Source organism: Chlamydotis macqueenii, chromosome 24, assembly GCF_036417535.1.
Source record: "Chlamydotis macqueenii isolate bChlMac1 chromosome 24, bChlMac1.mat, whole genome shotgun sequence".
Taxonomy (NCBI): Eukaryota; Metazoa; Chordata; class Aves; order Otidiformes; family Otididae; genus Chlamydotis; species Chlamydotis macqueenii.
Genome location: NC_141579.1, coordinates 2500807 through 2515178, shown reverse-complemented (window position 1 = coordinate 2515178; position 14372 = coordinate 2500807). Strand labels below are relative to the sequence as shown.

At 58.0% G+C, this 14372-nt stretch overlaps 1 protein-coding gene across 1 annotated transcript in view; it reads right to left on the bottom strand.

The window, feature by feature from the left end:
- Positions 1 to 609: 609 nt before the first annotated feature.
- The window catches only part of IGSF9B (immunoglobulin superfamily member 9B), a 37897-nt gene continuing 24134 nt past the window's right edge, over positions 610 to 14372 (bottom strand). The window contains exons 19-22 of the mRNA XM_086766127.1: positions 12258 to 13883; positions 4615 to 4736; positions 3989 to 4232; positions 610 to 1088 (exon numbers count right to left, since the gene is read on the bottom strand). Coding sequence (XP_086622253.1) covers positions 4009 to 4232; positions 4615 to 4736; positions 12258 to 13883 — 1972 coding nt within the window. The 3' untranslated portion in view covers positions 610 to 1088; positions 3989 to 4008. The remainder of the gene's footprint in view (positions 1089 to 3988; positions 4233 to 4614; positions 4737 to 12257; positions 13884 to 14372) is intronic.

The window sequence follows — 14372 nt, the reverse complement described above, 5'->3', positions numbered from 1 at the left end:
CTGCACCAAGGCATCGCTCCAAGGTGCGGAAACGGGGCTTCGCAACTGAGCCCCAAACGCTCCCTCTCTCCGCGCTTACCAACCTGCGTTTTCATTCACGTCAGCATTGCAAAACCAAACTCCTGTGGCAAAGTCACCTTAAAAAGACGGTGGCCCCACTGCCCAGCAGCTCCCGGCGGAACCCTCCAACGGGACGGCACAGGTTTGATGGAGAGGGTGGGAGGGAAGGCACCCCACGACCACCCCCTCTTTCTGAGGGATCTCAGCGACATCCCCGTACCTACCTCCCCTGGCTCGAGGCAGCCGAGTCCCGCAACCCTCACGAAAACGGCGCTGGGGCATCCCCACCACGGCCACCTCGCAGGCGGAGGCACCGGCGAGGGCCACACAAAGCCAGGCCGGTGCCCGCTGCTCTGACGCCTCGGCAGAGCCCAGGAACAAACATCCTCGCGATCCAGAGGCATTTTTTCCACCGTGGCCCAGGATTTTCCAGCGGACCTAATGAAACACATCACGTTCGCAACGTGCAAGGAGGAATCACACGCTTAGTGATAAAGCAAGAGCCGCCTACCTCAGACAAGCTTACAAAATAAGAGAGTTTGGCCGAGGGAAGATAAAAATCAAGATATATTTTGCAGCATGAAAGAAAAAAAATAAAATAAAATGAAGCAGCAGCAGCTGTGTTTGCAAACCACCAAAGCGAAACGGAGTTCAAACAGGGATGAAATGGGGGAAGCGTTTGGCATCGTCTGACACAGCTTCGATGTCCCAGGTCCGCGGGAGGAGAGAGGAGCAACCCCCGGAAGGGCATGGAAACCAGAGGGCTGGGAGAAGCGAGGAGGTTGCCAAAGCAAGAGGTGAGCCCGTCTGCCAAAGCACGGCCTGAGTCTATCGGAAGGTAACTCGGTCTAGCAGGGAAAGGAGTTAAGGATGGTTTTAGGGAAGAGCCGCTCCCACGAGGCGCCCGGGCGGGATTTCCCACTCCAGCAGCGGGGCAGGTACACGGCTGAAAGAGAGAGGGCTGCAGCTCCAGCCTCTAAAGGATCGAAGACCCATGAAAAGCAGGGGGGCCCAGCGGCTCAAAACACCTGCAAAAGGAAAACAACTCTCAAAAGACTGACCCCAGCAAGCTGGCGCGCTCCCGTCGAACCTTCCCTGCACTTCAAGTCCTCCAGAGCTCCTGAAGACGGGACGGGAGCGCAGTCCCGAGGGAGCGACCTCAAGAGCCTGAAGACACCGCCTTGCCCGTACGAACGGGCGTCATAAAGTAGTTTGGAAAGCACTCAAATAAAAAAAAAAAAAAAACAACCCAACAAAAACACCACCAACCTTCTGTTAGAGAGGTTGAGGCAACGAGAGCGAAAGGAAGAGCAAGTCAGCCACGGCACGGCCAGCACAGAGCCTCTGCGCCTCTCCCCCCCCAAACCGGGGCACATCCCCCGGCCCCAGCGCATCACCTGTCCGTCGCCGCCGCCGGCACGCCGTACCGCGCCGCTGAAGTTACCGGCGAGCTGAAGTTAGCCAGGCAGTTTTCCCCGCTGCCGAGCGGGCGAATGGCATTAAAATCAATTCAGATCCGAGCGGATTCTAGGGAAATCCCTAAAACACACTCAAATAAAAGAAATCCGCAGTCATACTGTTAGCAAAGTTGAATTCTCACTCTGATAGTCGAGGATCTTACGTCAGGTCACTCGTCACGTACTCGATAAAAAGCCCTGGTGCAGGCTGGAAAGAGGGGGGCGTTTCCAGGAGACCCTCCCTCCTTCCCGAGACAAACCTGCGCACGGTTTGAAGACCACCTACACGAAGTTGTTAAAGCTGGGAAATATCTCATCACCGATTCAGAGGATTCATTGTCAAGCGGTTCAAACCTAAGTCAGGGCTTGGAGACTGGAAAAAGACGCGGTGCTCTGCTTTTTGTGGGAGCAGGTTTCCGAGCATCCTGCTGGGAAAGGAAGCACAACCTCTAAAAGCAGGGATTTCTAGGCAGAGCGATCAAAGGCTCCCACCTAAAAGCTCCTGGGGAGCGTGGCGTGGTCGGAGTGCCGGATCCCGACCGCCCAGCTGGGAGCTCGCGTCTTTCCCCAAAACACCCGAGCCCTTCGAGGTTCGACCAGCAGCAAGAGCAATAACCAAGGCAAACCAGAAGGAAAGGCGAGATTGCGGAGAATCTCTTGGCAATTCTACCTGGGAATAAACAAAAGTTTCATAAGCAAATGGAGAGCCCGGGGCAAAAAAATATGCCTACAGGCTCTTTGATACTCCTGATGCTTCTTCTACAGCCTGAATCCACTCAGAGCAGGAATATCCACATGATACACTCGGTGTTTTATTCCCAGGCAGGCTGGACGGTTTAGCACTTTACCGCAGAGGAAGAAGTGTGCAAACCTGGATGCAGCGGTTGATTTTACCGCTTAAAATAAAAAAAAAAAAATAATAATCTCCAAATATTTCAAAGGTAGGGATCACTCGGTATTAGCACTCAGCGTTTACATGGCACTTGCAGTCTGAGGGTGACCACGTGCTCGTCCAAAGTGCTGCCGTATGACTTATCCCCATTTTACAGATGGGAGAACTGAGGCACAGAGAGGTTGAGTGACTTGCCCAAGGCCACGCAGTCAGAGAGCGGAGGCAGAGCAGGAGAGCAAGCCCGGCTCTTCTCTGAGCGGGCGACACCTTTCCTGCTTAAAAATAAATACATAAATAACTAAAAAGGCCTATGCAATCCAGAAAACCACCGGCCGCCAAACCTACCCTAAGTGTTTTGAAGAGGAAATACATTCTGGTGAAGTTAGAACAGCGTTAGCGAGAGGGGAAGAGCGGGACTCCTCGGGTGAGGCAAAGGGAGGGCGTCACCGCCAACACGGCCGGGCTGGAGCGGGAGAAAGGGGAAACCAGTGAAACCAGTGAAACCAGCAGCAACGCGCTTTGAGGCGACGCGAAACGCCGGGCTTAGCTTTGCGCGGTCGCTCCCAGGAGCCATCCGTCTCCGTCCGCAGAGCTGGGGATTTTCCAGCCGCTCTGGCCCGGGCTGGCATCCGCCGACGGGGACCGCGCAGCCAAACCCCCGCCGCTCACCCGGTGTCTCCCCGTTTTGCAGTTACGGACAAAGATTACAAGCGTTACCGCAGTGAGAAACCACGTTACCACAGAGCACGGAAGAACATTTGCCGGCGACGCGCGGAGCGTCAGGAAGAATTAATCAAAACCGCTCTCATCAAAGCTGACACGCGCCGTACTTTGGGGGAAAAACACCCTTGGAAGGAAACACTCCCACCGCCCGCGCGCTCGCACAGAGCCGCGTACGCGTTCACAAGGTTCAAACGCGTTCGCACGGACAAACGATGGTTTCTCACATCTCAGACTCATTGGAAGGCTTGGGGTCTGTCTGGTTTTCCCTTTCAGAGACAGGTAAGGACAGATGTCACAGAGGATGGTTGTGTTGCTGTTATCTTCACGTGAAATGAGGCTGGGAAGGGGGAGGCAGGGAGATTTTTCACCATTACAGCTTTCCTGGGATTATTTGGTCATGTTTTTATCATAATCAGATTTGTGGGATTACCAGTTCCCGTCTGGGTTGTTAGTTTCTTGTCAATTAATTACACCCTGTGTCATTTAATTTCTTCCGGCGATTGAGGGCCAGCTGCTCAATTCCACACTTCCTCCCTAAACGCGTGCTGCAGAAGCGGATGTCAAAAGCTCCGTCTACGCCTTTGTACGCCCAGAGATCTTTTCCGAAACCGAGGTGCAACGCCCCCCCCCCCGCCTTCCCACCCCACCGAAACCATCCAGGGTGGGGGGAGAAGCGGATCCGAGGAGCACCCAGCCCCGGGCATCCTCCCCGTCCCCCCAACCTGCCCCGGGGTCCCCCCCCCGCCACCACGAGCCGCAGAACCCCCCCCAGCAGAGCCGGCAGCGTAGGGTCGTCCCCCCTTCTCCCATCACCCGGCAGCGCGATGTCGGCTCCCTCCACCCCCTCCTGTTTAACCTTCTCGGGCCGGCGTTAGGCTAAAGCAACGTGGCGTGGCCCCCGGCGTCGTCGTGGTCCACGCTGTTGAGAATGGCGGTCTGGTCTTCGGGGAGCTGCCGGTGGCAGAGGTCGTCCTTCAGCGCCGAGAGGCGGGCGAAGGGGTCCTGACGAGGATGTCTCTTCTTCTTGCGGAGGCAGACAGCTTCGTCAGGCCACAGTACCTGAGAGCTGGGAAGGTGCTGAACCTGGGAGGCAGAGCCGTCTAGGAAGGGGAGAGAAGGCAGATGGGACCAGCGCCGGCAGCTTCGGGCGGCGCCGGCGGCAGGCAGAGCGCGTGGCGTGCCGTAAGAGAGGAGTTACGGCAAGCCTGGCGCCGAACCCGGCTGCTCGGCGAGGACAACTAAGCTAAGGCTCAAAAATAAAATCCAAAAGAAACCAATAAAAACGAGAGACACGTGGAAGGGGAACGCGGTTTGGAGGCAGGGGACGGACAGCCCGGGGGTGAGCAGACCGGGGAGGGGCAGCGTCCAGGCACAGGCTCAGAGACCCCCCCCCAGCGCTGGAGCCGGCAGGGACGTGCCCAGGCTCTGCCCGCGGCGGGACAGAGGGGATGCCGCTGGGGACCGCGGGGTCCTGGCACTCACTGGGTTGTTTTCTGGATTTCGAGGAGCCCTTGGATGACTTTTTGGGCTTCTTTATCCGCTGGTATTTCAGAGCTTCAAGCCTCTCAGGTGCAGCAGCGTCCCCGGACGGAGATGGATGTTTTCTAGGAAGGAAAAAGCAGACGGACGCCGTCAGCGGCTCTCTGCCACGCTCGGGCGTCTGGACGTCCCCGGCGAGGGATCGGTCGACCCCAGCCAGCTCTGCCGTGGAAAAAGAAACGGTGAGAAACCCGGGAGGAGGGAGCGGGGCCAGCCAGCGTTGCCAGGAGGAAGCGAGGCGCCCACGCGTGCGTGGGGTCTCCGTCGTCCCCCTGCGCCTCCTGAACGGCACCGTGAACCCAGCCGGGCCCGCCGGCGACGTCCAACGCCCCGGCTCACACCTGCCTGCCATGCCAGCACCGCTAAACAAACAAACAAAAAGGACGGGGCAGATCCTATGTCCGATAAGGCATTTCTGGGAAGTGGTGGGAAACCCCTTGGGATGGAGAGAGAGGAAGAGACAGGCAGAAGCGGCACGGCAGCGTCGAGACGGGCACCACGAGCCAGCCGGGGCAGACAGACGGCAGGGAGGCAGGATCCTGCCCAGCCCTGCTCCCACAGCCAAAAAAAACCCCAAAAACCAGGGGCCACACGACAGACAGGGACAGGGAGGGACAGAGCCGGGAGCGGTGCCGCGTTCCCAGGTCCCTCTCTAAGTGACAACAGAAACGCAACAGCACGGGAGCGCCTGCTCCTTCGACACCGAGAGGCCGGGAGCCGGGTTTTCTCGCCCTGCGGGACGGGACATGGAAATGAAAACACTGACAAGGTTTTACTGTGAGACAAGGAGAGGATTTGCAAAGGGGGGTTTCCTGCAGGAGAGCCAGCAGTGATGACCGTTCTCCAGCCTTGGCCCCTGAGAAACTCTTCTACAGGAACCAGCTCAAAGGTCTCCCCTTTGCAAAGGGTTTTTTTTTTGTTTTTTTTTTTGCTCTTTCTTCACCATACCTGTTTTTCCCATCCAAGGACCGGACAGTTTGACTGCTGTGGAGAGCAGGGCACTAGAGAAAAACCTTCTCTTTAGGAGAGCGGTCGGTCCAGCTCTCATCTAGAACACATCACAGCATCCCCCCTCTTGCCGCTTTCTCATTTCTTTCCCTCTCTTCATTTCACTTCCACATCCCTCCAAGTCCTACCAACCCCTAACGCCGCAGAAGGAGAAGCCTGAGGAACAACCTGGGGTCAACCCAAGCCACCGCAGAGCAACCAGCACCGCAAAGTGCCCGGAGATGACAGGGGAAGCATCCACAAAGCACCTTTCACTGCAATAAAGCCAACGCTCAAAGCCAGGGTCTGGAGAGAAAAGCCTGGAGATTTAAACCAGTCTGCTTCTAAACAAGCCTGTCCTGCCCTTCCAAGGAGGAGACGATGCTCTTCTGCGAGTCACCACGCCCGCCACCGCTGCGGAGAGCGCGGCGTGACAGCGCCGCTTTACGCCCGAGATCCCAAGCGGCTGCCGGAGCAGTGATACTTCAGCCGGAGTGGCACAGGCAAAGCGTTCCCAAGGGATTTTCTCCCCTTGGGGAGCAGAAGGGGTTGGTTTTGAAGACGCGGATGATCGCAGAGCTGCTCCGTTCCGCTAGCAGCAACGCAGAGCGCCAAGAAAAACGCGGTGTGAATTGATGAAGCGGCTGGGGCACAGCAGATGCAACAGAAACCCAAAGACCGGGTAAAGAAAAGCCCTTTTTCGTGTTTCCAGAGACACGGATGCTCCTGCAGAGCCTCTGCTCCAGCTCCCGGCAGAGATGCTGCGAGCAGCGGCTGCGAGCCCGACCTGCGCACCCCGTGGGCACGCTGGCTCCGAGTTAAGACCACAGGAACCCCAAGGGCCAACAGCGCAGGACTTCCCTGCAGTAATTCCTACTTGAACGGCCGGTCAATAACGTGATTTCCTCATTTATATCCACCATCCTACGGTTTACGCAGTAGTTGCACTCGTGCAGGTACTTGGCTAATGGCGACCTCAGCTGCTCCAGCCCCGGTCCGTCTCCTGTGGAGCTCACGCGTGCCAAGCCCTGGATCCTGCCACCGTCCTGCCCATCAGCATCTGCCTTCTACCACCTGCTCCCACCAGCCAGGCTATGCTGATATTATGAAAGCTTAGCTTGTAAAAGGCTCTTTGCTACTTCCACTCTTTTTTTTCCTTCTGAGAAGATGCTACCGTGGCACGTTGACAAAATTAGACAGATTTACGCAAGGGATTATGAGGAAATTGCCTGAAGCTCCTTTCCACTAGTTCCCTGTAATTGGACTTGTATTTATACACCCAAACATAAACAGCGAGCGCACTGAACCCGTGCGTCACCATAAACACTGCCTGACCTCTGGCAAGGAAGAGAGACAGAGGAGGACGAAACGATGCTACTCACCAGCCAACTCTTATCTGCTCTACCCACTCTTTATTTCTTCAAAAGACTCGGATTCTTTCAAATTAGTTTTCATTTTAAGCCTCTTCCTGCCCCCAGAGTTAGCACTTTGGGCAGCTGCCCGTGCACAAGGGATATCTTGAACACCAACAGACGAGAGGTTCGGGGAGGCGGGCGAACTTCTAGAGACTTCAGTGCAGAGCCGAGCTGCAAGAAGCAGACGTGAATTCCTGACGCAAGCCTTCTGCGAGGCGCCACATCACCTTGAGCTGTAGCTTTCCTCAAGCCTTCAAAGGACAACCCTTCTGAACGAGCGAAGGTCTGAACTGCATGGACAGAGAGGTACTGGAGAGGCCACAAAGGTTCTGAGGGACCTCAGAGAGCCCCGGGACAGGATGGGGGTAGCTAAGGAAGAAGAGCTATCCAACCCAACACATAGCTGCTCTTCTTGAAATTTCTTTCCACAAAAGAAGCAGAGACGTAAGGGAGAAAGCCCATGAAAGCATCCACCTAAAAGGGGAAAACCCCTATAAAGGAAGGGTGCAGGAGATAAAAGGGCACAACACCATGTGTTTTAACTCGTGGAGGTCTCAACACGCATTGCTCATCTCCTTCTCTCCTTGAGTCAAGGCGTTTACATCCACAAATAGTTTGGAGATTTTTTAGAGCATCCACTTGGACCAGTTAGAGCATCCTCCTGGACCAGAGCCCATCGTGTCCTTCAACACGTCATCCTCCTCAGACGAAGAGCTCAATTCACCTACATCGGGCTTCATCTCAAGCTCAAGTCCTGCACAATCCCATGAGATTGTCCTGCAAGTTGGAATTCCCCCTCAATCCTGGAATGCCACGGCGCATCGCTTGAGATCCTTCAGCGCAAGAGGTGCAAGAGAAACACCGCGGCGACAGCCCCTTGGCCCCAGAGCTTCTGCTGCTGCCAAGGCACGGCAACGAGGGAGGAAGGGGCTGGTCGCAGCGGGGAGCACACCGGAGAAGTGGGTCCCTTCTACGGGTCTGCAGAGACCACAACTCATCTACACAACCATGGACTTCACCATGCTGACGGGAGAGGAGTAAGGGAGGAGAGAGGGCGAGGGAAAAGGGGTCGGACCGGAGAGAAAGAGGGGGATAACAGTCACGAGGAAGGGGGGGAGAGAGGAGGAAGATAAATGAAAAACAGGAGTGAGAAAATATATAAGTAAATTAAAGAGACTGAAAAGAAAAATAAATAATAATAATAATAATAATTAAGAAAGAAAAGAAAAACGCACTCAGACAAGCGGACTCACAACTTCTCCAAGCGGGAGGAGGCATGGAACACATGCATTGGATCAGCACATGGACAGTCTTTAAAGGGGAACCTGTTTTCTTTCAAGCGGGGAGCGAGGGGTGCTCCTCCTCCCGCACGCCTGGCGCCCACGTCCCTTCGTTACCCAACGCCACGCCGCGGCCAAGCCCCCGCGCTCCCGGCGTCGGCAGCGCCGCCCCGGCGAGGCGGGGGCCGGGGTGGCCGCCCAGGGCGGGCTGCGGTGCCGAGGGGCACGGGAGCTCGGTGCCTCGTCTGTGGTTTTTGGGTTTCCCTCTGCATGGAGACAACAGCCCCCTCTTCCCTGCTAGGAGACGCATCACTGCGCGCCGCTTCCAAAGATGGGAAAACTGCTCGTGCCGACACGGTAACGGCGTTACGTATCCCCGCCCGTCGGTAAAACACACCTGACCTTCACCCAGCGAAAGCCACCGTGCTGCAGCCGCAAACTGCCTCTGCCTCTCCTCCTCTCCGCTTTGATGACCGCAGCACAGAGATCTGCCTGCTCTGGTCCCAAATCGCTGACAATTTTATGATCCCCCCACATCATCACGAAATTACTCGGCTGGGCTCTTTACAGGATTCCTCGCTTATTAAAGTGAAATTTATTCCTCTGGCGTCCCCCTTTTTGGAGATAACGACTCTGGAGTCGCTCCTGTGACTCCAACCTCTGGCAGCACCTTGGAGCAGGACGCGGGGCTGCTCCTCAGCAAGCGTCCTGCCAGGCAACATGACCCTGCCTGAAACCTCGTCAGCCCGTGGCACCCAGCCCCGGAGACAGGAGCCAGTCGGGATCCGTGCAAGCACCACGCCACACTCAGACAGGAGCCTGGACTCACCTCTGCCATGCTAAAGCCATGGTCACTCCTGTCCCTAACGCTCCCGGAGTGGGGAAGCACCACGGGAAAACGAAAACAGCCACATCCTCGCTGAGGGCTTCCTCATTTCTTAAGAGGTCAAAGGGATGGCTCCTCCATGGAGCACACATCCTGTACCTGCTCCCATCGCCATGGCTCAACACTCCTCCCTTCCTCCTCTCTCCTGCTCTCCCCATCCCAGGAAAACCCTCCACGTCAGCTGGAGGAATCCCCCTCTCCTGGAAACATCTACCTGATTTCTCTAGGCATCTCATCTTTCTCTCCTGAGGCTCTTTTCCAGTCCAACAAGGCTCCTCCGGCTGTTAAGACAGCATCAGCCAGGACCTTTACTCTTCCCAGCCAAGGCAGCAAAGCTCAAGTTTTTGTAGGACCTGCCCTAAGGAAGCTTGGGCACAGCCAGGCCTTAGAAACAGTCCCATCTGCAATCCCACCTCTCCTTCCATGACCAAACGGGTCAGCATTCCCAACCTTTGGAGTCAGGAACGACTATTATCCCACCTGGCTTGAGCAGTTTTAGCTTGTACGGTCTGAAAACCATCTCCTGATTACTCCATCCCAGTTTCAGGGATGCCCATGCCCATCTAGGAAACCGGGCCCGTGACGGCAGCCCGAAAGGTATTTCCTTCGGAGAGTCTTTCACGATCTACTGAGGGCTGTTTAATTGCAGCTGGGTCAGAAGAAGTCTTAAAGGTTTCTCCTCAGAGTATTTTGGCTTTTAACATGACCACATTTGTGATGGGAATGATAAACCACCTCACCGGTAGCCTGAAACTGTCATTACGCTGCTGCCAACCATATAGTCTGCCTTGAACGGAAGACTTCTCCCATTTTCCATGATTGAGAAGACTTGGGGACTAGGAAACAGATCCCGGTACTGATGGGAACCAAGTTGTCCGTTTCCTGGATGGGAACGGGACACTGATTTTAGAGCCCCGCTCCGAGCGCGCTGTCTGCAGCTAGTTGCTCCGGAGGCGGCTGTTTTACCCGGCTCCAGGTGATGGCCAGGAGCTCCTCCTGGTTTGGATCAGGCAGGACAACCCCACCCCACCACACACAACCCTCGCGCTGGGGCCGAGGGTGCCTTGTATCACCGTCCTCCAAGAAAGGAAGGGCGGCCACGCGGAGACGGCAGCTTGGCTCCTCCCAAACCCCACCATGAAGCCACGGCTGCCACCACCGGGCTCTCCAGCCCCGCCGCCTCCCCGAAGGCAGGGGAGCAGCGGTGTGCTGCTGGGAGGGGAAACCCAAAAGCCACAGAGACCGTGCGTCCAGAGGTGTTTCCTAGTGTTTTCGGATTCCTTATTCCCCTTTAAAGGAAGAGATGGTATTGGAAAAGCCCCTTCCGTGTTCCCTCTCATGCCCCGCTCCCGGCCACCCTCCGACAGCACCCACACCATCCTTTCGGACATGGATCACCCTTACCTATTGAGCTGAGGAGAAGCTTGTCTCGACAACACTGCCCAGATAGCTGAGATTAATCAAAAACAAAGCAGTTATCAACACCCGCAAGGAGCCGAGCTCCGCAACACATCAGCACGTCAACAACTCCAAAGGAAAAAAGGAGGGAAAGAAACCAAAACGGAAACACAAACGAAACGAGGCTGGAGAAGAAAGGGGGAAAGAAACAGAAGAGAAAGGAAAAGAAGAAAAGAAAACGATAATCAACAAAGCGAATGGATACACTGCGTAAAAGCACGGACGACAGTGCTGCTCTAACACGGATCTCTCCTGGAGCTGGGTCTCCTCGGGGTGCCCTGGCTAGGAGACGTGGACCTACAGCTACCTGCTTGACTGCATCGCTCCGTAGCTGCATTTTCCAGAGGCACACAGAAGTCCTTTCAAGGCTCATCCAGCTCCTCTCCCTCCCCATCCTCTCCCCCGGAGCCCTCCTTCCATCCCCCCCCACCCCCGTGCGCCCTAGCCGTGCCGGAGGGCTTTTCTAAGGCCATAACGCTTCCAGGTACCAGAGGGTGGGAGTGAAATGCGGAGGGCGCTGCGGGGTGAAAGGCTGCCTCCCCCCCCTCCCCGAAAAACGCGCGCCTCTCCTCCGTTACGCCTGCCACCGCGCCGGCTCTGGGCGCCCCGACTCCTCTCCGCCGCGAGCCGGGGCGGGGGGGGGGGTTCGACCCCGCCAGACAACAAGCCGAAATGAAGCGAGACGAAAGGATGGGACGGAAGCACAGCTACGGGATCTGAGGTGCTGTGAGAGACGGAGGAAAAGAGAAGAAATACAGAGAGAGAGAGAAAGAGAGAGAGAAAGACGCTTTTTGCCTGGAGCAACCCTGGTACCTGGAAAACCAGCCGCTACTGTCTAGCGCAGCCACATCCCTCTTTAGGGCAGGATCTGAGCGTGCCGGCAGCCTCCCGATCTCCGCTGGGCTTAGTTTATTATTTTTTTTTTTTTTTCCTCCTCTCCTGACATGCTGCTGGTGTGGCTAAGTCCTCGATCTCTCCCTGCCCGCGTCCTGGGGCTGCAGCATCCCTTTTGCAGGTGGGGCGGTGACCGTGATAGCTGTTCTCTGTCATGCATTAAAGCTCTCTAGACTCCACGGGGAGGAAGAGGAGGAAGACAAAGGCGCGGCGGCGGTGGCGGCCCTAACGTTCGAAGAAAGCCAAGAGCCAGCAGCTAGAAGAGGAAACAACCGCCGGTGACACCAGGACACTTACCTAGGGCGAGCCGGGAGCCAGGTCTCTGCGCACCTGGTAGACGGCCCGTAGCTCGAGTCACGGCGCTCCCGGCTTCCCAAGGGAGCGGCCGGGGAAGAGGCAAGCGCGCTGCCGGCACCGGGAAGGTCGCCTGCCTAAAACCCAGCTCGTTCGGGCAGCGGCCATGCAACCCGTGCCCATGGCACCAGCCTCTCCCTAGCAAAGCCCGCGGGACGCCGTCTCCAAAAGGGATGCTGCAGCGCGCCCAGAGAGACCCTACACGTTGGGATGGCGATGGAGGGGAGGGAATCGGAGGGAAGGGGTGAGGCAGGGTGGGGGGGAAGCCAGGAGGGGGGGCTGAGGGGGTCACCACGGGGCTCACGCACTTACCCCGTGGCAGCTACTGTGGTAGACGTCTGCTCCGGTTGGAGAATCTCCTCGCCAGCCCTCCTCGGAGAGGGGATGTCTCCGAAAACATCCATGGTGTCCACAGGCAGGGAGGAGCCCTGGGAGCTGGAGTAGCCGGCGGCCAGGGAGGCGAAGGCGGCGGTAGGTCGGTAGCTGGGGCTGCCTCCCCGGCTGCTCGGCGCGGGGGATCCCGTCGACGGCGTGGACTTGCGGGAGAAGCTGACCGCCGCGGGGGGCTGCAGGGTGATCTCCGACGCTTCCGTCTGCTGGATGAGGCCCGGCCGGGGCCGGGCGCGGGCGGTCAGCTCCGGGGAGCTGTTGCGGGAGCTGAGGGGGCTTTGGGTCAGAGGAGAAAGCCTCGAAGGTTGTAGCACCACCTGATGTAAACTGGGCTCGGCCCTCCTGACCTGCCGAGGGCTGGGCCGAGGTCGGGGTTGGGGCTCGTACCACCTGGTGTCCAGGCTGAATGTGCTTGTGCCGCTGGGGCCGACGGGCTCGGACGGTTCGTGGTAAGGCAACACGGGTATGCCCATACCTTGGCTGGTATGTCTTAGCTGCCCTTGACATCCCATGGGTTGCATAGGTTTGTCCTGCCACTTGGTGGTGGTGGGCACAGAGGCTTGGCCCCTGCCAGGTGACTTGCCGGTCCAGCTCTTTGGTGCCTCCAAGGGCAAGATGCCCGGGTAGGACGCGGGGACCACCTGGAGAGAGGACGGGGGTGGCCCCCGAGGAAGGCAACCGGTGGGCTGGGCGCCATCGGCCGCCTCGCAGGGCTGGAGCTGGTGGGGGAACGGCGCGGGGGCCGGCTCCAGGCCGCCGAAGGGGAACTCGGCCATGCCCCAGGGTTCGGGGGACCGGCCCCCCGTGGGGGTCTGGGCCAAGGGCAGCGTGCTGTTGGAGGCGTTCTCCCCGTTCTCCTCGGGGATGGTGGGGTGTCCGAAGGGCCCCTCGGGGGGCAGCGGTGGGGAGGACATGACCGAGCTCAGCGGGCTGACTTCTGGCATGTAGAAGGGCGGCGGGTCCACCTCCCCGGGGCTGCTGCTGCTGAGGTAACCGTAAAACTGGTGGTGGAAAGCCCGGGGGGCCGGCAGGCGGGCCTGGCCGGTGGCCTGCAGGGCGCTGGGACCCTCCAGCGCCCGGTGGAACCGGGGGCTGTATGCTGGTGGCTGAAGGTAGGACTCCTGGCTGGAGGAGAGAGGGGTGAGCTGGGCTTTCAGGGCGGTGACGGAGGCAGGGACGACGGGGTCGTCGTTCTCCTCGTCCGACTGCCTGAACTCGGGGTACATGTCCGTCTCCTCCACGAAGGGGAAGCCCTCGATCCGCCGCGTCTTCAGGGAGGGCTCCATCTCCGCCGGGTCCATGACGAAGCGGCCGTCCGGCCCGCGGCTGATGAGCTCAATGGGGGTGGTTGCCTCGGCTTCGGCCTCCGCCTTGGAGACGCTGTATTTCTTGCTGCTGATGGCTCGCTTGGTCTTCTTGTAAAGGGAGAGCTCCTTCTCCTTGGTGGGGCTCAGCATCCGCTTGGCCTGCGGGCCCTGGTCGTCGGAGGACTCCGAGGGGGGACGAAGCGTGCGGATGCTCTCGGGACTCACCTTGCCGGAAGACAACCTGGACCACAGGGGAGAGAAACCAAGAGAGGGGACGGTCACCCGGAGGGGAAAGGAGGTCTTCTTGCCCAGAAGAACCGCCGGCCAGCTCCAGAAAACAAAGTGCTACCAGCTCTCAAAAGAGGAACCACCGGGAGAAATTTGCAGAGGCTAACCAGGATGGCAGAGTCTTGCCTGGCCACGGCACAGGCCAGAGGACCGGCAGCAGCGCACAGCATCCCCGCTCCTTGGGAGCGGAGCCCAGCACACTCGGCATCCCCCCGAGGGGCAGGCAGCTCACGCCAACACCTTGCAACAAGCTCCACAGCCCCAGCAGGATGAAAAGACAAAACCAGAACTCACTGCCAGCTCCTGCAAGGTTTCCTACATTCACCTGAGCTATCCACGCCCAGGAAAGCACCTGAGGAGAGACATCTCCTCCCACAGAACTCAGCATCTCCCTTCAAGATGCTGATGGACCCTCTGGTCCCTTGGAGATGCTGACGGATCA